Raw genomic sequence first — 19,893 nt, forward strand, 5'->3', positions numbered from 1 at the left:
CATGTTTTCTCTATTGTATTATGTCCCACTTGGAAAACAAAGGTGTTCCCTCCCCCTGCCCCCACCCATGGAAGTTTTTTGTTGTGCCCAAGTAATTTTCACAGCTGCAGGAGATGGGAAGGTGATGTTTTTCCCAGTTTTAAGATGAGGAACTGAGGCAAGGAGGAGGTGTAGACAGAAGTACATAGAAGTACCTGATAACTTGAGGAATTCACTATGAAACATTTGGCTTCTGATTTTTCAGAATACATAGCATCTTCTGTCTTGAAAACAAAAAAATAACCTCAAATCCACTGCAAGTTCAAATGGAGAAGTAGATTTCAAATGAGTGCTGCTCTTAGAAGTACTTGAAGCTGTATCTCTCCACAGCTGTTAGTGACATTTTAATCTTTTAATCACTGTTGAGCTGTTGCAGGACTAGGGATAACTGAAAAGAAAGGGATGAGAGGCAGCTTCCAGTATGAATAATGTGGGCTTATTCTGTCCTAAAAGTAAAAAAGAAACAATCTGATGATACTTGAGGAAATGTGTTTCTACTGACTTGTCCTCCAATTTTAGGAAGTATTTCTCTTACATCTTGTATAACTTACCTGAATTTGTAAGCTAGTATTTTCTTCTGCCTTTTTAATTATGCCTCATACACTGTGCACATTATAGATGATGCAATAAATAAGGCAGGGACAGGTCAGACTATGTTATCCTTTATGATATAATCCTGATTGATCCATTCATCCATGATTTGAATGAGACATAGATTTTTTTTATTCCTAGAGAAAATATGACACGTAATATTATCATACTCTAAGGTGTATGCACAGAGAGGCCAAGCTGAAGATCAGAGGCAACCTTCTCTGTCACTTTCTAAATTTAATGCTGGATTATTTTTAACCTTAATGCTCTTTTGACATTGAGGCTTCTTCTGTGCATGTAATAGCTTTCACTTTCTGAAAAAGTAAACTGTAGCTGATATTGTGTGTGTGTGACTCAGTGTAGCTTTGCTTGTAGAGATGAATCTTAAATGAAACCATTTAATAGCTCTGTCAAGGGTTTGTTCCTTATGCTGCCTCCACGTTCCCAGGGCAGAACTGCAGGGGTTCTCTCTGCTTCCTCTTATGTCTGTACCAGTGGCCTGTAGCCTGGTGTTCTCTTAGGATACTTAACATCCTTGTCCTGTTTGTGAGTTTGTAGATGTGTGGGAAAACAAAACTGATGAAGTGTTTGATTTTCAGATGTTTAACAACAAGCTTAATTATTCTTCCTCTCCAAGGATCTCCTGAACCTATTGCAGTTTCTGCATGCTGTCCTGCAGTGAATCTTGAGTTTTTGTTCAGTCGCTTCTGGAGGTTATGTAAAATCCTTGTGTGCACCAGTCCTATTGTAAGGAATTCAAAGCATCTGCTAACTATTGCATATGGAAATGGAATTTTTCCAATATGGAAAAATATTTTTTATTTGATTATTTTAAACCAGATTCTAACAAGATTTGTCATGCAAGTCCCTACTTCCTGAATTGGGGCTTATCACATGTTCTTTCTTTCTCTTTTCCCACCCAAGATTTATTTATTTTCACATATGCAACTTTTCTTCTCTTGTTATCTCTCCCAACCTCTTGCATTCCCACCATTTTGGTCAGTGGTTCCATCACAGTTTGAACTTTTGTGTCTAGACTAGCAAGTCCTAAACTCTATTGAATCTCTCTTCCATGCTCCTTGATGCCTCCTTTGGTAAAACGAGTGACCTCAAGTCAGACTCATGTTCCCTCTACATCAGATTTTGGGGGAATTCTGCTGTGCTGAACAGGACATAGATTTCACTCTCTCTTCTGGTGTATGGATCTGATTCTTGTGTGAATAGCCACCTTATGTAGGGAAGTAGTGGCAAGAGTTCTTGCTGATTTAGTTGAGTATGTGTGAACTCTCTTCCATGCTGTGATGAATGGGACCTCCTTGGAAGGATGGAAAATATTCACCATTCTCCTAGGAGACCATTGGCCATGGCCAAGGGATTTATCCTGGGAGAACTGGGCAGCCAAGTAGCAGCATTAGGGCTGGGGAGAGATTGGGAGACTGCAGGTGAAGACAAGGAAGTGGTGAGCCAGGCCTCAGGGCAGGACCAAAGGCCTCTTAGGAGCCAGAAGGGAGCATGCAGAGCTGCCTGTGCTCCAAAGTCACCACATCACCTGAAATATGGCAAATCTCTACTTCCAGGCATTAAGAATTCAATGTGAAGTGGAAGTTTTATTTAATAAAGCCTTACTTCGTACTCTCTCACCTAACTATGATTTTCCCTTCCTAGAATTAGCTATTCCACATAGTAGTCTGAAGGAATCCTGAATTTTTTCTTTACTTTAAAGAAATTCTGAATTTCCAGGGTTTTTCTCCTTTCTTTTTGAGTAAGTCGAGACACGTGCATATTCTAGCTGTCATTTTTGTGGATGCTGAAATATTATGGATGGATTTTTGTGGGTGGCAAAGTGTATGTGCCTGGCACAAACGTATTCCAAATTTGATATTTTTGCTCCCAAAGCACAGAGTTGTAAAAAATTCCTGCATAACAAGCGTTCCAGAATTTTGTTACCCATGGGCTAAGCCATTTTGGCTGTTGGCACAGAGGAATTAGGGAAAAAAAAAAAGATCTGAGGCAGATAGTTGGCTTGGAAAGTTGCATTCAGAAGCTCTGAAATTTCACAAGATTGTAAGAGTGGAAAGCAGCAATCTCTTACAGCAAAGATCCATAGTCTGCAGTGCCAGTGCCAAAAGCAGCATACAAGGCAATTTGAATAATATGCATTTTTGCATAATGTGATGTGGGTCTGAGCTGCAGCCTTGTGAGGAAAGCATGTGTGAGATGTCCTTGTTCCCAGCTCCTGGCTTGCTCCTGGTTCAGCACCAACACGTGGGCCAAACTGCCATTAGGTGATCCCTGGTGTCTGTTTGCTCCGAGTTTCCACAAGCACTGGCTTCTGATGTGAGACACAGAGTAGGCTGGTGCTCCACGTGCTCCACATTGCCCTTGAGATGCAAAGTGTCAGACAGCTTTGGTAACAGGTTTGCTTCTGTCTTTGCGTATTGCTCCTTTTTGTGTTCTAAGTCTCCAACCAGCTTTTTAACTTCGCTGTGTTTAATAGCTTCAGCAGTTCTGAAAGAGATGCTGTGACTGCTTTCAGATGGGGTTTGTTGTTCATATATTAAAAAAGTAGTGGATATGATGAAAAATATAGCCCAGCATTGGTAATATAAAGACTTTTACCAAGTAAGGGAAATAAAATTAATTTATGGTGTCATCACTGTACTGAAGATTATACCAGTATTAATGAAAAGTTGCTATCTCAATTAATTTAATCATCTTAGCAACCTAAGGCTATGCAGGGGTACAAAGGTCAGTATGTCGTGTCTTTAAAAGAGCCAGTTCTGGTTTTGAAGCTATTTAAATGCTATTCTAACAACAATTACAAACAGGAAGGCTAAAACTGTAACAATTGAGGCATGCTAATTAAATGTATTTTGGAGGTAGGTTGTGAATTCTTAATTATATGGTTTTTAATAAACTGTCTGCTATTGGTTTTGTGTAGATCATCCTTTGCAGGCTGGAAGTGCCAAGTGCAGGATAATTCAATGAATGATGTGGACTATTTCAGCTTCTTGTTTTCAACCCTTATAGGTAATCCATATGAATGTAATAATTCAGAATTAACAAAATGAAATTTGTTTTGATAGTCAATTACTGAATTTAATTTAGAGTAAATGGTTTAGTAAGTACTTCCTGAAAGTAATTCTAATCTTGTTATATATTTTTCATAGGAGATTTTATTTTCTTGATCTGATTTTTGACACTCTATTTTTACACTTTTCCATTTGGGCTGAATATTTGCATACTTTTTCTTCATTCTGGCAACTTTCTTAGGAAAGTATGAGGAAAACCTAAATTCAGCATATGACATAAACAAGATTTTTTTCCTAGCTTGAAGTAAATGCCTTTTATTGGCTCATAACAATATAAATGAGTGCCGCTGGGATTTCCTGTGACTGTGCTTACGCTGTTAAACACATTCCATCAACATAAAGTAATCATAGTACATTAAAGTGAGCTGGCCAAGGTCAGTGTGTGAGCAGAGCTACTTGTGCTACTCTATTCTTACTCAGCTATAAAAATAGTTGTATTCTGTGGTGATGCAACTTTGGGAAGTTACAGTGGTTAAAATGGTGTAATATTGCTAAGAAGTAACTCCCACTAACTTGTGCTGTGGTAAAAAATAGTGTATTTTCTTCATCACCTTGGTTATTTATAATGTTCAGCTATTTTGTTTTCAAAAATTACCCTTTTTTTCCTAAAATGGTAAAAAGACTGCTGAACTGATAGCAGAGCAAAGCCCAAGTAACTCTTGTGGAGTAGTTGTCCTGTTTTACTAAAACATCTAATACCTGTTTAGAAATAATAAGCCAAGTGATATTTTTTTTAAACCTGAGGTTATATTATTTATTACTGAGCTTACTGAGTTATTGTGAAATACGTTAAATATTTTGCATTATACTCATTTTTGTTGTCTTTTTTAAGATACATGTATTGAAAATAGCATAACACTAGCCCCTTAAAGGTTTTTTTGTATCACATTATAGTTTATTGGGGTTTTAAAATATTTTTGGTTTCTGTCAAAATTTGTACTTTCATATACTTAGTTTATTAAACCAAGCAAGAGCTTTTAAGAAAAAATTGTTATGTTGACATAGTGTAAAAGACAGTGTTTGTCAGTGATGCTGTTGAAGTAGAACACTCTTTGGCTTGTTTTGTGATACTGTTGTAATGCTTCTTCTTCCCCAGGGTTTTCAAGAGAGGAGCTGACTAGTCTCCAGGGCATTAGAGGAAAACCACACATTAGCCAGACACAGCTTTCACCTATCCGTCTTTACCTAACTGATCTGGACCAGTTTTTACACCACTGGGCTGTGACAGAGGTAATACATCAACACTAATTCTAAATGACAGCATACAAACTCTGTGAGTGTTTTCCATCCTTTTTCTACAGATGCCTAAATCCTGTCGTGATTTGAGTTGAAAAAAGAATGAAAAATATAAAAGCCAACCTTTTTCTACAGCCATCAGATAATATTTTGAAGGAAGTTGCTTTGAAAGTTGAATGTTAAGACATCTAGTATGCAAAGCAATACTCAAGGAAAAATTTGGAAAATTACAAATGTTCGTGGAAATTCTTAGGCACTAATATTAGGACCAGCAATATGTTTTGGCTTTCAAAAACAAATTATAAAAATACGAATTGTAAAGAATTTTCCTGGAGAATAAGTGCCACTATTAATTAAAAAGCACTTGCATTAAATAAAATTTCAATTTAGAAGCAATATTAAATTGGCATTAGTCGTTATTTTGAATGATTCCCAATTAGTTAACCAAAATATGCTGGGATTAGAAACTTCACTCTGAATTCAGTACCTTACATCATAAGAGCTGAAAACTTAATTTGATTGTTGGTTCTAAAGGGATTTGAGCTGCTAGATTTTATTCAAAACAGGTGTATTAGCTGTCTTTCTGCATCAACACTTTTTATTGTTTAGCTCACCAGAAACCACTTTAAAGTGTGAAATAATTTTTTAATGACAAGTCAGTTTGACAGTATTTATGAAATCATAGTCCTGAATTCAGAAAGAAGAGTGAAAGAGAAGGTTTTAGTTGTATATTTTTTCATTCAAGAAAGCAATATAGTAGATGTTTTCTACTTCACAGTGTTCAAGTGATAATGTTCTGGAATTGATGATAGTCTGAGATACACGTTGAATGTGTGCTGCTATGTATTGGAAAGTATTTTAAGCAGGGCTGTTGTTTGGCACCATGACTGACACACATTTTTAGGTGTTCTGCCTTCAGTCATTTTGCCTGTGCAGCAGTTGAACTTTCTAGTTTGTTTTGCTTTGTCTCTTCTGGACAGTAATGAAGTGTTTTCTCACCAAAATACTTTTCTCCAGTATGGAGGGATCAGAATGCTCTTTCCATGTCCTGTTGCTCTGTGAATGCACAGAGTGATTATTTTTCTCAGAGTTAGCATAATCCCATACAGCATCTGAAGGATTTATGTACACCTTACCTGTTTCTGAAAATGTCACCTTTAGTGTTTTCTCCTTCCTCTTTTTGCTTCTATTCCATAAATCTTTCGAAGTTAGCAGTGAAATAGGACTATTTTCACACAGGGAACAGTGAAGTAGTTTGATTTCTTTTTTGTGCCTTTGGTTCCTGGTTGCAAGTTTGAGTCTCTTCTACCACAATATTCAGTATTTTGGTGCTATCAAGGAGAGTCATTATTTACAGAAACTTGAGACTCAGTTTTGTTAAAGTACCTTTTCTCAGGAAGGATACAAGGTGCTTTCCCAGGTTGCTAGAAGGGGTTGGTGGACACTAAGCAAAGAGCTGGATATCCTTGGTTAGTAACGAAAGATGATTTGGACATCCTGTGGAACACTGCATTACTTGTGCCCTTATGTGTCAGCCTGGAGACTATTTTATGAAGGAGAATAGGAGTAAAACCCTATGCATAAAAATCTGTGTGAAGAAGGATGAGAGACCTTCTAGAGCCTTCTGATTCTGTAGGCTCTTAACCAAAGAGAGTTCTGAACTGCCCATTTTCCCAGTGAGGGTGGTCACATTCTGGACTAAGTAGCCTAGAGACATTCTGGTTCCCATCTATGGATGTACCCAGAACCAGGCTGGACACAGTGCGGACACTTGCCCCAGATGACTCCACTTGAGCAGGACCCTTGGATTCGAGGAACTTGAGGGTATTCCTTCCAACTCCAGTGATTCAGTGATTATTTGAAAACTCCTCCTGAAAAAAAAACAGGTCTTTTTGTTTCACCATCAACAAATCTCTTTGTTATTTTTGCTTTTTAGACATAATGAAATACACCATATGAGTAAGGGTTTGTTTTCTTTTATTTGGTAGGTTTGTTACAGTTATATTTGATCTAAAAGCCAAACTGCTCCCATTAAAGGCCTGCCAGGTACTGCTGTGCTGTTTGGGTTGTTTCCTCAGGTTTGCTAGTTTTCTTACCACGGAATTTTGTGAACAAAATTAGGGGCACCTCTTCAGTAGCTTGCTTTCATACTGGAGAAAAAATTAAGTGTATTCTTCCCTCTCATCTGGTAATAATGGTGGCATGTCTGGTTGTGTTACAATGAGAAGTGATCATTGGTATTGAGGCAACCACTTCCTTTCATGAGTTGCAGAATTCCATTCATTTTTCATTTGTCTGGTTTTGATTTCAGATACAGTCATAGATATGGTAAATGATGCATAAACAAAACCATGCTGAAGCTCTTCAGCTTTTAGATTACTCTTTTCTCTGTTTTTAAATATCTAATACAGCACTGTGTTAAGTTTTCGGGGGTTTTATCTTTTCCTTGTATGAGTATCATTCTCCAGCCTCAAACATGTTGACCAATATGCTATACACTGCTCAGTTTCTGAAGAAATTATTCTGGGGACTGTAGTCCATTAAAACCTTGGCATTTGGAGTCTGGACAATTGTTTAAAACCAAGAAGGTAAGGGGGGGGAAGGCAGACTTGGTAAAAACCTTTCCATTCAAGATTTTGCCACAAGCTGCACAGGAATATTTCTTGTAGATCGTTAGTTTTCACTAGGTACTGAACAAGCTCATCTGCTCTCAAAGGGAGGAAAAAAAAAAACAAAAACAAAACACCAAAAAGCTAAACAGCAACAACAACAACAAAACCCCACCCAAAAAGGCAAACCCCAGAGTTGCAGGCTCCGGGGAGAAGAAAACTGCCAGCAAGTAATGAGGCTCTCCTAGAGTGTCTGGAAAGACAGTGTGATATGAGGGTTCTGTGAGCATTGAGTTTGAGGGAGGTAGGCTTGGAGACTGCCTTCTTCCAAGTGGACGTAGTTCAAGCTGTGATAGAACTTTGGAGTCAAAATATTTTTAGCTGTGGCAGAAAATTTGGTTTATTTAGATAGAGAAGTGCTACAGGAAATAATAAACCCCAGCTTGAATTAGTCATGCTTTTGGTGGAGTTTGGTATAGTGCAGCGCTTCTGAATGCTAACCTTTCATCTGTTCCCTTGCTGGATAAGGAAGTTTATAGTGATGCTGTAATGTTAAGCAAAATGTTTGTAGTAGTTTTAAATACCTGCTAAATGAGAACAGTGCTCGTTGGCTGCAGACCAGGCCTCTACTCTGTGTTGAGAATTGTTTGTTTAAGAGTTCTCATTATGTAGTTGTAATTCAGGATTTCCTCTCAATGGAAAAGTATTTTAATGTGTGTGAAAAAAAAATAAAATAAGGAGCTCTGATGGAATTAGGATTTGATGGCCTGGTTTGCTATCAATAAATGAGACTAGTGATCAGATTCCTATTAGTCTTTCCACTGTCTTCTTTCATCTCTTCCACCTCTAGTTTTGTCTAAACCATTGTTAGTTTTTAGCTCTCTGCTGAAAAGAACAAAGTTGCAAATACTAGATTTTGCATAAGTTCTATGAAAAGAAGCAAGTGGAAGAGAAAAAGCTCTGGATTAGCACGGGATGTGTTATAGCTCTGTTCCAGATTCCTGCTTGGCAGCAATCAGCCTGCAGGAGCTGTTGCTCGGCCGGTGGGGCATCACGGTTGTGAGGCAGGAGCAGCCGGGGTGGTGGGACTGAAGAAGGGTCCCAGGTGTGAATCTGGAGGCCACAGCTTGTTGGACTTACTGCTCACTGCTCAACTTTGCTTCCCAATGCAGGGGAAGGCAATCCCACCTTCCTGTCCGTAGCTGTGCAATGGGTGATGTGTGTTTCTAAGAGCTGCAAGAGGGAATTTCACATATAATGTATGCATGCCAGAGATGCTGGGGAAAATGCAATGTGCCTCTGGAGAAAGGGCAAGTTCTCGAAAGGAAATAATAACTTGAGGCATTTTCAAACAGTAGTTTGGACTTCTGGAGTGTTATTGTAGCCAGGGCACCTGGTAGCATGTGGATAACAGTAACAAATGCACTTCTGATAGGAAGTAATGCTTTTAAGTAGTTTTTAACAAAACCTGTCTTGAGATGGATATTGCTTGTAAAGTACTTTTGTTTTGTCTTGAGAGTAGTCATTGGAATCAATGACTGTGTAATCTGACTGTGCAATATTTGTGTTGGAAGATTTTAAATACTGGTGATTTTCAGTTAAGGAGCAGTGCTTCAGAAAAGTGTCTCTTTAAAATGCTGTTTTGCATAGCTCTAAAGGTTAGTCTTCATGATTTGTCTAAAAGAGGTGTTAAATGTGGGAACTTTGGTTCCTTTTCTGGAGGATCTTCTGCTTAAAATTACTTCTGTCTTGTTAAAGCCAATTATTTAAAATCACCCCCCTGTAGCTGAAATAAATGGGACTCCAGAATAAATGGTTGCAGCCTGAGGGAAGAGCTTCAGCCTTGGCTCATTTTAACTGTGCCCATAGTGTTTGTCAGTGATATTGTTCACTCCCCTGTAATTGAATTGCTCTGCCAGGATCAAATGAAAAAGTGCCCACAGAAATGAAGAGTTTAACAAGGTAACCGTGTATACATGGTAATTTCTGTTGTAATATTTGATGTTTGCGACGGTTGAACATTTCAGAGGGGGAAAGCAAATGATAACTTGAGGATTTGCTTGAAATTGAGATTCCAGAGCTGTATCGAGCACACAGCTGACTTGAGGAAATAAAATATTCAACCAGTTGTTTAAAATGTTTAAGAGCAAACACTAGGGAAGGTCAGCTGCTTTTAAAAGCAGACTTGAATTCAAAAAGCTTGAGATGCATGTAGTGTAATACACTAATCCATGTCAAAACCTGTTCAGTCTTATAAGTGAAATACAGTGGGGAAGGCTGAAGGGATCTGCACTGACTTGCTATGAAAAATTACAGCAAATCAATAAAGATAGCAAGTCAGTGCATATAAATTAAAAACCCTGCAAGGATGATTGTTTAGAGAAGTAAATGGTGGTGTTGTACTGCTGTAGCTTAACTTGAAGCAGAAATTAATGCTTTTTTTAAAAAAAAAAATTACAATGTATTTTTTTGAATTGAAGTTCCTGAAAGATTTCAACTTGTTGTCTGTGTTGAGATTTACAGGTTGGAGTTATTGGGGAGAAAAGGCAGCTAAGGGTAAATAAACTTCCTTGTAAATAAAATTCCTTCTAAACTAGGAACATGGTACAATTTTAATGTTGTTTAAGGAAGACAAAAAAATATCTATAAGCCTGTTAGTGTTTAGTAAAGCTACATCCTGTCTCAGCTTTAATGTTTAGAAGTGAAAATAATTATTTTCTTGGAAAGTAATGTAAAGTCCAGAGAAACAGAAGGGAAATAATTTAAGTAAAAGGAATGCCTCCTAAAATAAAGAAAGCTCTTTTTCAAGCTCTTTTATAAGACTTAAAACTTAAACCCAAAACAAACAAAAAGCAGCAAAACTAGCCCCCACCAGTAAAATATGAAAAGTAAAACACAAACTTCGAGAAAACCTAAGCTGATCTTCAGGCTAGTGCTCCATTGCATCTTACACTTCCAGCATATCTTGTAACACCTTGGAGCTGGGAGCTCACTGCAGTGTTACTGCATGTAACTGGCATGAATTTACAACTCCACAGGTACTGTGTGTTGTGCTTTATATTCAAATCCTGGCTTGTGACACCTAACGTGAATTTGCTCAGAAAGAGGCAGACTTTGTGGGACAAGAGCTCAGTGTAGGGTTTTCTGTGTTTTCCGGCCCTTTTGTTTGGAGAAGAGTCAGGCAGGTGATTTTTGAGACTTCAACATCAGATGTTCCTTTGACTGTCCTGCATGTAGCCTGATGAGGAGGCTTCCAGAGGAGGAGCAGTTGGCTGTGGTGACATTTTATAGCTGTGAGGAAGCTGCAGAGCTGTGAAAAAAGGGCATATTATGGCTGCAAAAGGATAAAGCAAAGGCTGCTTTGTGATGTCCTTTCTTTGAATTTTGTTAGTAAGATGGCTCTGAGAAGAGAACCCAACCTGTGGTGTTCTTCAGGTTTGGCTTTGTCTACTCTTGGATAGCAAAGTGGCTGTTGAGCTTAAACCCTAGTTTTGCTGATAACAGTATTTTCAGAAATGCCCCTCACTTAGAGAACTCGGGTGATTGTCTCTAGCCCTCTTTGCCTTGTAGCACCAAATCTTGCTGGTAACCACAAGAGCCACATGATCAAGTTATTGCACAGGAGGTGAGCTGTGGTGCTTGCCATTCAGGTATTTGTGTCCAGTGGCAAATAAAGATAACTTCCCTTAGTTTAATTGATTCTCAAATATAGATTTTGTATCAGACCCCGTGACAGCCAAGGAGCCTGCAGCCACACAGGCATCACAGTTAGCAGATGCAAGATGAGTTTGTGTGCTGCAGTTACCCTGTTTGTGACCAGGGCACAAACTGTGTGTCACAATTCTTCTAAGACTTTGGAAATACTAAATCTCTATCAATGTGTGGGACACCATATATGTTCTTAAGCATTTGTAATTCTTAAATAAGTTTCTGCATTCCCATTTTGCACCTCGAATGTAAAATTAGCCCAACAGTGTGTTTTTTTCCCTTGTTGGTCACCTGTGTAATGTTCTCCTGCAGACTCTGTTCTTCTTTCTGCTGTTTCTTTTTTTAACTTAGGTTTTGTTTTGTTTTATTGTGAATGTGTAGGGGTTTCATGTGAAGGTTTTTATGGTGGGTTTTTTCAGGATTTTTTTTTTTTTCTGGAGTCAGTGAATCAGGAATATCTTTCACATCCGCCCCCATGAGCTTACCCAAGGCAGATGAACAAAGATCTCTTGTTGTACGCAGCTTTCTCAACAACTCAGGGCACTGTTAATATTGCCCTGTCAAATCAATTTATTTCAGAAAGAGAAGCAGCACCTGTCAGGGGAGTAGTGTCTGATAAGCGAGGGTGCTTCGGGGGAGCTGGCCAGGCTTCAGACGCCAAGCTTCATTGCCTGCCCCATCACCTGAAAACTTCTCGTTTTCTACGCTCCGCACTAACATGTTACACTGGATACAGTCCTGCTCCAAACAGGCATTTCACCAGGGCTGGGGAATTCACCACAGAACAGCCTGTTACATTTTAGTTATCCATGTCTGAGGTACATGTCACTGTGAGTTGAAAAATATATTTTAAAGTTCACCTTAGGTTATGGTATCTGGTGTGCGCCAACTTTCTTTTTTCAATAAAATCACTTCTCAGGGAGTCTGAACTGCCTTTGGTCTGACTTCACGCAGTGGCTCACTAAAATACTCCATGCATTATCTTTCCTGCTTGCTTGGGTTCCTCTCCATGCTCATGCTTGTGTGTGTCTTCAGAGGAAGGTGAGAATTTTTCTTTGAAGAAAGAGTGCTTTGCAGCATGATTAAACTTGAAATAATACAAAAATTTTCTCTGGACAGTTGCTGATAAGTAGTTTCCTTGAGTCTTTGAATCAGGATTCTGTCGTGTTACAGGAAGCAATGAGGGAGTGGGAACAGTTCAATAATGAACGAAACATTAGTGTCGGTTCATCAGGTGTGCTTGTTCCTGTTGCTGTGAGGGCTCACAATGAGACTGGGCTTCCTTGGGTCATCCCAATTCTGTCTTCTGGAGGTGAGAGCATCTTAGAGAGGAACAACATTACACTGATGAATTCCTCTGATTCTACATTAGAACTGTGAAAAGCGTGTGTGGGATTGCATTGTCAGTCAGGGCGCCTGTCATTGACAAAAATGCTTTTAACTCATCCAGTTGAAGTAAAATACTCCATGGTGTCAGGATCTCCAAGAAACCTGGGTCAGCTGTGCTTCTGAGGGGCCTTTCCAGCCTTTTTGAAATTTGTTTGTTTGGGTTTGTTTTGTGGTGTTTTTTGTTGTTGCTGGGTTTTTTTCTTCCCTGTTGTGGTTGGCTGCTGTTGGAGTTTGTCTTCAGTGTGACAGGCAAGGGGGCCCCTGTAGCCATGATTTCCCAAGGCATCAGTAGGGAACCTGCTGTGGCAGTTGTGTGGCTTGTGGTACTTGGGCTTGTCTGATCAGTAGGGTTTGGTTTGAAAATCTGCCAATGGATTACAGAGCCTGTAGCATTTGCTGCATAGTGCTAACAGATAATCCCTGTGTTTAAGAGAATGTTTTTCTTTAGGTTAATTTACCTGAGTGAACATTTAAACAAAATTGAAAAGAAAAGAACACCCCAACAAAATGTCTAAGCCTAAGGCAAACCTGTTATAAAATACTCGGCTCAAAAAGAAAAAACCCACCCCTCCCTGATCAAAAATGTCTCTTCTCAGTCCATTCACTTCAGGATTGCTCTGAAACAAAACAACTCTGGCTTTGGTCCAAAATCAATCTATGAATGTGCCAAAAATGTGATAAATGCTAATCAAATGTAATGTAATGAATCAGCTGTGACATTTTATTATGGAAATTAAACATCATGCAAAACCTTGCCTAAGGAAAATAAATTGTCAGGGAAAATACTAATTTTCATGTGATAATTAAGTTTTCTTTTCCTTTCATTTCCATGTCTAAAAACGTTTCAGTTTCACTTTTTATAACAGGCATTTGGTATGAAAGCCATTTCAAACAGGATTTAATTTACGGAATTGAAAAGAATAGCCTCCCCCACTTAATTGCAGGAAAACAGAACTGATGTAGGGAATGGTGATGCTGTTTTGAGGGTCAGAAAGATCTAAAAGATGGAAAGATCAACTTGCAGTTTACCACAGTGCTTCTAAGGAATCATGCTGCTGTCCAGGGGTATGGTGCCTGTTTTCCTTGACAGTTCGGGAAGAATCTTGAGTGTGGGCATATTGTACCAGTAATGAAATGCTCCTACAACTTGTCCTCTCAGGCAGAGCCTCAGTGGATGGTGGGCTTGTTTTAGGGACATAGTCCTAAGGGTGAAATATTAATAATGAAACACTATTTTTGCTGGGTGGGCCTAGTGGGTCTGCCTTCAGCGTCTTTAGTTTGTGGGTCTGTACTGAATCAAAAGGGATCTTTCTGGCAGACTGTGTCTGGTGTGATGTGCTCACAAGTGTATGGCAATCCCCTTTGTAAACTGCCCAAGTTCTGTCCTAAGAGCAACAAACGTCTCCTGCATTTTCCCCTTTCATAATCATCCTTCCCAATTTCCATCGCATCTGCATTCCCAGCCAGCCATGATCATTTTTATGTTTAGTTGTTGTATGGTTACATTTGTTTTGGTGCAGCATTTTTCACCACTCTGTAAGTGACAATAAGATCCCTTCTTGGGTGTCATTTTGCCAGCCCAAGCAGGCTAAGTCCTTTGCTTTGACACTGTTAAGACGGCATTTCTCTTTGTGCAGTTTTCCTGTGTCTGTTTGGTTTGAATTTGCCTTTCCTGAAAATAAGTGGCTCTGACTTTGCACAGTATGTCAGAAATGGTCTAATTCTAAGTAAGATCTTAAAGAGTAGTATTGAAGAATGATCCTATTCTGTCTTAGGACTTCTGTTTGGATTATCTTTATTTTTACATCCCAAAGTAACGTTTCCCTGGTTTGTGGTTGTATCACAACTGCTTGTGGTCAGCTGTTACAGAATTTCCTCCTCATTTCCAACTGGTAAAACTCACAGCTGCATGTAGAAGTTTTTATCAATCTCCAAGCATATGACCCACCACTCTTTTTTCACTGAATTTTTTCTGTAGCTGTTACTCATCAAACCTGTGTGATCTTTTCCATAGGTTAGTCCAGTCCCCCTGCCTTGGCAGGGTTTCTCAGCTTGGAGCTGTCATCCAACAGATTTCATCAGTGCAGCTTTACCTTTTGTGTAAGTGCTGCTCATTAAAATACTAGGTCAGATGGGTGTCACAGTTTGTCCTTGACATGACAGTCCGCAGTAATAACCTCTGTTGCAGCTTGACTTTATTCCTTGACACCACTAATAACACAGATGTTTTGAGTGGATTTCTTGGGAATATTCCGGAGTACTTAATATTTTATCATTTTCAAATTGCAGTGGACAAAAGCCCTACTATATTTAGGATGATGTACTCAGTTTTAATTATATCATTTCATTATAAAGTAAATGTATAGTAAAGCTATTCAGTGCAAGAGTATTTCTGAAATTGGCTTTTAAATAGTCCTGCTAGTCAAATGAAATATTTGCTCTACACCTGTGATATTGAATAACATGAGCAATGTCCTGACAGCCCAACAATGTTATGTTCCACTAACAGGAATGTTATGTTCCTCTAGATAGATGTGTTAAGGATCTCCTGAATTTGGCTGGCATAAGCAGGGCTAAAAGCAAGTGTGGCATGTAATTTTGGAAGAAGCTGACTGCACTTCTGTGCCACCACAAATGGTGCCACTTGGCCATTTCTGATTAAACTAGCACTGGCATCCACATTAATGAAGGCTGAGTTTTCATACCACAGGACCTTGAGTTAATGGTTCTTTCCCTTACTTTTCCCATCCTCCAGCTGCAAATGTTGTGGACTATTATTTTTGACACAACACAGTTGATATGTTCTGTTTTGTCATTATCTTATTTTGGTGTCTTGACCTGCCTGATTCAACTGAAGTCTCAAAACCAAAACACTGTCACAGAATTTAATCCCTCAGGTCAGATCCTCCTGTGCAAGTTCCCTTTAGATTTTGAGTCATGAGGCATTTTAGAGAAATGCGTTTTGCTTAGTCAAGATATTTGTAAAACTCATGGACTTGAATTCTTTCATCCTTCAAACATCTGATCTCTCATTCCCTTAAGCACAAAGAGAAGATTCCATTCCTCAAGTATTGGTTCATCCATCTTCCTTGTCCTTAGCAGGACATCACAATTGCTCATGGTCTGATAACACACTTGTGCTCTGTGAGTGGGCTTCTCCAGAAGCTTTAGTTGCTGCTCTGGTGAGATAAGCAATGAATGTGAACAGAGAGAGGGAATCCAACCTCTCCAACTAGTTTTTGAATTATTGGAATAGAGGGGAAGGAAAAGAGGAACAGAGAAAGCCATCTACTGAGGATTGCAGTACAGTTTACTAGCAGTTCTACTGGAGCTCTGGTTTCTTTACCCCATCCAAGAGACATATAGCATTTCATGGTACTTTCCTAGTGCCTGATTATATAAGCACCAGAAAGTTTTATGCCGTTTATAAAACAAGGTAGTTTTTATTACATTTTGTATTTTTGAACATGACATTTTTAGCACTGAAGAGGAAAATATGTTGAAAATGGATCTTTGCTACATTCTTCCTTGTTGAATGGCTTTTCTGTTTCACTGTGACCCCTCTGTTTCATGCTTGATACAGTTATTTGGGAAGTTTTCTGAAATTCTTCAGCTCCGAAGAAAGGCATTTGGAGGCTTGGTGTGGCAGTCTAGTTTGATAGAGTATTTTTGGCCTTCTATCACACAGATAAAATGCAGAGAGTCTTTCCTAAAAACCTAATGGTGTAAACCATCATCTCTAAGCGCTGAACAATTTATGTCAACAATGCTGCTCTTCTAAACTATGAAGAATCAGTACTTTGAGACAAAGCTGCTGCATGTCCCTGTAGGTTCTTTGGATTTAGGTCTGTCGCCACAGTATGACTGCACAGTGAGTGATTGCTGGTTGCATTTGGAGTGCTTAAATATAACTTTGTTTTATTAAAACAGGTGATCTGTCACAGCTTGTCCACTATACCTTCACAAAGTCAGTGTTTTGACATTCTCCAGACTGGCATCTGTAAATATCTGGTAAGTACCATTTTGTCTTCTGCGTTTAAACTTCCTTGTGATAAATTTGCTAACAGTCTCAGTAATCCTCAAATCCACTTATCCTGTGTATTTCATCTATAATTTCATCATTTGCAAAAGCTTTAAACAAGATTTGGGGGAGTTTAAAAACAATAAAATAACTGTTGGCATGTAAACTTATATGGGTAATTTTTCTCAGATTTGCGAATACTTCAGCTTGTCTTCAAGGCAATTTGTCCATAAATGGAACATTTCTTGGTTTGCTTTGCTTTGCTTTTCAAAGGAGTGACCAGCAGCTGTAGATGAGGGTTTTTTTACCACATCTATATATATAAGTATCTAAAGTGTGCCAAGAAGATGGAGCCAGGTTCTTTATGGTGCTGAGCAATAGGACAAGATCTAACAGCAGAAACTGATGCTCAGGAAGCTCCACTTGAACAGGAGGAAGAACTTTACTGTGTGGGTGACTGTGCCCTGGGACAGATTGCCCATAGATGATGTGGAGTCTCTCTCACTGGAGATGCTTGAGAACTATCTGGACACAACCCTGTGCCATGTGGTTTGTAATGACCCTGCTTGAGCAGGGAGGTTGGACCAGATGGCCTGCTGTGGTCCCTTCCAACCTGACCCATTCTGTGGGTTTTACAGCCTGTCTTCTAATCCTGAACATGCCTGAGCTGAGGATGGAATTAGCAAAGCCAGAGCTGGGTAACAGAATGGTCAGGGACAGAAACTGCAATTCCTTGTGATGTTGCCTGATGAGAGGGAGAACCACAGGGTCTGTCCCTGCCCTCCTGTCAGGATGGTTCTGTGATCTAACAGATCTAATGGCAGATCTGTGTCTGCCATTCCTTGCATGGAGCCATACTGAGAAGTTACTAGCCCAGAGCATTCCATAGGGAATAGCTTACCTATAACCACACTCTGGATTTTTAGGGTTGGATGTTGACTTAAATCAGCTTTTAAAAAGGCTTATATGTTCTACTGCTTTGCCCTTTGAGAGCATTAAGTGTGTTTTTATGGTTGGCAAGGCTGCTGCCCAAGGTCTCCAACTGGCTGCTGACACCTCTCAGGGAGCAAAGGCATCATGGAGGCAACATCCTATACAGGAACTTACCTGAGCAGCCTCATCTATTGGCCTTGTATAAATTGAAATGTCTGTTCCTGTCATCTTTCAGACTGGCTGACCAGCACATTCCATCCGTAGTGTTGGCTCAGTTGGTCTTCAAGATGGTTCTTTATATCCATCTAGATTGTTGCCATTATTTCTTATTTATGGTTGATCAGGAAGAACATTATTAACTTTAATTGTTTGGTGCCTCGGTGTCCTGTAGTATTCAGCAGCATCGTGGTGACAGCTGCAGTCCCACCTTCTGTCAGACAGGACCATCATCATCCTCCTCCTGTCTCTGTATCTAACTGGCACAGAGTCAGCCTGGGACAGTGATCTGTGCTCATGGCCTTGAATTATACCCAGTGTCTTAGGCTGGAAGTATTTAAAAGTTTCAACTTGTAGTTGTTCTGTATCTCTTACCTCTCACAACTAAGGGTATAACTGAAATACATTTCACATTTCTATAGCTTGTACTTTATTTATCTTTTTTCTAAATATTTGTAAAAGAAACAGCTGACCTTGTTAAGTGAACCAACTCCCTCTGTCAGCTTAAAACAGTGTACTTGCAGGTGAGCAAATTAGACTACTCTCAAACTCCTTAAATAGTTTTTTAAAGGTAAATGGTGCCACACTAGCAGTGCATGATTTTTTTATGGCTTTACAAGACAAAAATCTAGGGTACTTACTCCATAGTACTTCAAAATTTAAACTGCTTTCTAATTCACTGCCTCTACAAAAAACAAGAATTTTTTTCTAAATTATTTATTATGCCTATAAAATCCTTACTCAAGATGATGTTCTCTCTTTAACAACGGAAGAGCATCACCCCACTTTGGGCTCACCATATATTTCATTAGCTTTGATTTACCTCGGTTCATAAAGCTCCTGTTGGGCTTAAAGGAGACTCACCCTGGTGACAATCCAGTAGAAGCTTTCCTTTCTGTAGCATAAATCAGAGTTTCCTTCTACCTCAGTGACTGCTCCCTGCCATTTCAAGGCTCGAAAGGCCTTCCCAGTCCCATGATATATGCTTAAAAGGAAAGACCTGTTCTGCCCAGAAGATTGTTTGTGCACTGTCATTCAGAGCAAGGCTCAAAGCAGTGCTGTGTTTTTCAAAAATGTTTGAGATGAGTGTTTGTTTAGAAGGGATGGAATGAAGATGTCAATTAAACCTTCTGTTGGTATGGGTGGCAGTTTATTGGGAAAGCAGGGATTTCAAAAAATGCGGTGGTCTGTAGAGTTTGAAAAGAAACAAAGTAATACATGTCACCACAGGAAAGCTCTAGGTTTGCTTGTATCCCAGCAAAAAATCTTTTGTATAAAATGATGAACTTGGATGGTTGTTGTTTTTTGTCTCATTTTAATACAGGTTGGATTGGTTGTAATACCTGATAGCACAGCTGGATCTGTTCTATGTGCCATAAATAAGCTCTTGGATCAAGCCTGCATCATAAGTGAAAACCTGCACAGGTTCTTGGCCTCTTGTTGTTACAGTCTGCTGTACTTTCTGTTAACTATAGACAGAGAGGATACAGAACACTTACAGAAAAGGTAAAGCTGCTCTTCTTACCATTTTGTCTCTGTCTTTGTAGCCACAAGTAATTAGAGATGTGAAATGAAGGGATACTCCCTTCCCCCCAGAGCTGTGGGTTTTTTCTGTCTGTTGTCTGCTTACTTCAAATCAGTACTTAGATTTAAGAAAAACAGCTGCAAAGTTACCAGGAATTACTTAAAACAGTAACTGAAGAAGGTTTCATTTCAAACTGTTTTACTTAGATGTCAAAACCATCCTGATTTTGTGAAGTTGGATATTTACACCCTAATCTTTAACCTCAGCTCCATTAGATACATTGAAAAGCACTATGCAAAGGATTTGGCTTTATGAGTATGTACTCTTAACTGATCTGATGTTTCAGTTTTAAAACTTCTCAGGCATCATTACATAGACTGCAAAGACATTTGATTTAAAAAAACCCAAAAGCTACAGATAAGGCATTAAAATAAATTCACCTGAAACACAGAAATGTCTGTGGTTTGTTTTTTTCCATGTACAGAAAATTTGTTAAAAGCTTCCTGAAAATTCAGAGCCCAAGTCCTCCTTCTC

General features: G+C 39.1%; 1 protein-coding gene across 3 annotated transcripts in view; it reads left to right on the plus strand.

The window, feature by feature from the left end:
• The window catches only part of TEX10 (testis expressed 10), a 53,837-nt gene that overhangs the window by 32,413 nt on the left and 1,531 nt on the right, over window positions 1-19,893 (plus strand). For all 3 annotated transcript variants that reach the window (XM_083877783.1, XM_083877782.1, XM_083877784.1), the window contains exons 10-13: window positions 3,572-3,660; window positions 4,819-4,952; window positions 16,595-16,675; window positions 19,159-19,340. In XM_083877783.1, coding sequence (XP_083733909.1) covers window positions 3,572-3,660; window positions 4,819-4,952; window positions 16,595-16,675; window positions 19,159-19,340 — 486 coding nt within the window. The remainder of the gene's footprint in view (window positions 1-3,571; window positions 3,661-4,818; window positions 4,953-16,594; window positions 16,676-19,158; window positions 19,341-19,893) is intronic.

The sequence above is a fragment of the Zosterops lateralis genome, assembly GCF_965231275.1.
Source record: "Zosterops lateralis genome assembly, chromosome: 1".
Classification (NCBI taxonomy): domain Eukaryota; kingdom Metazoa; phylum Chordata; class Aves; order Passeriformes; family Zosteropidae; genus Zosterops; species Zosterops lateralis.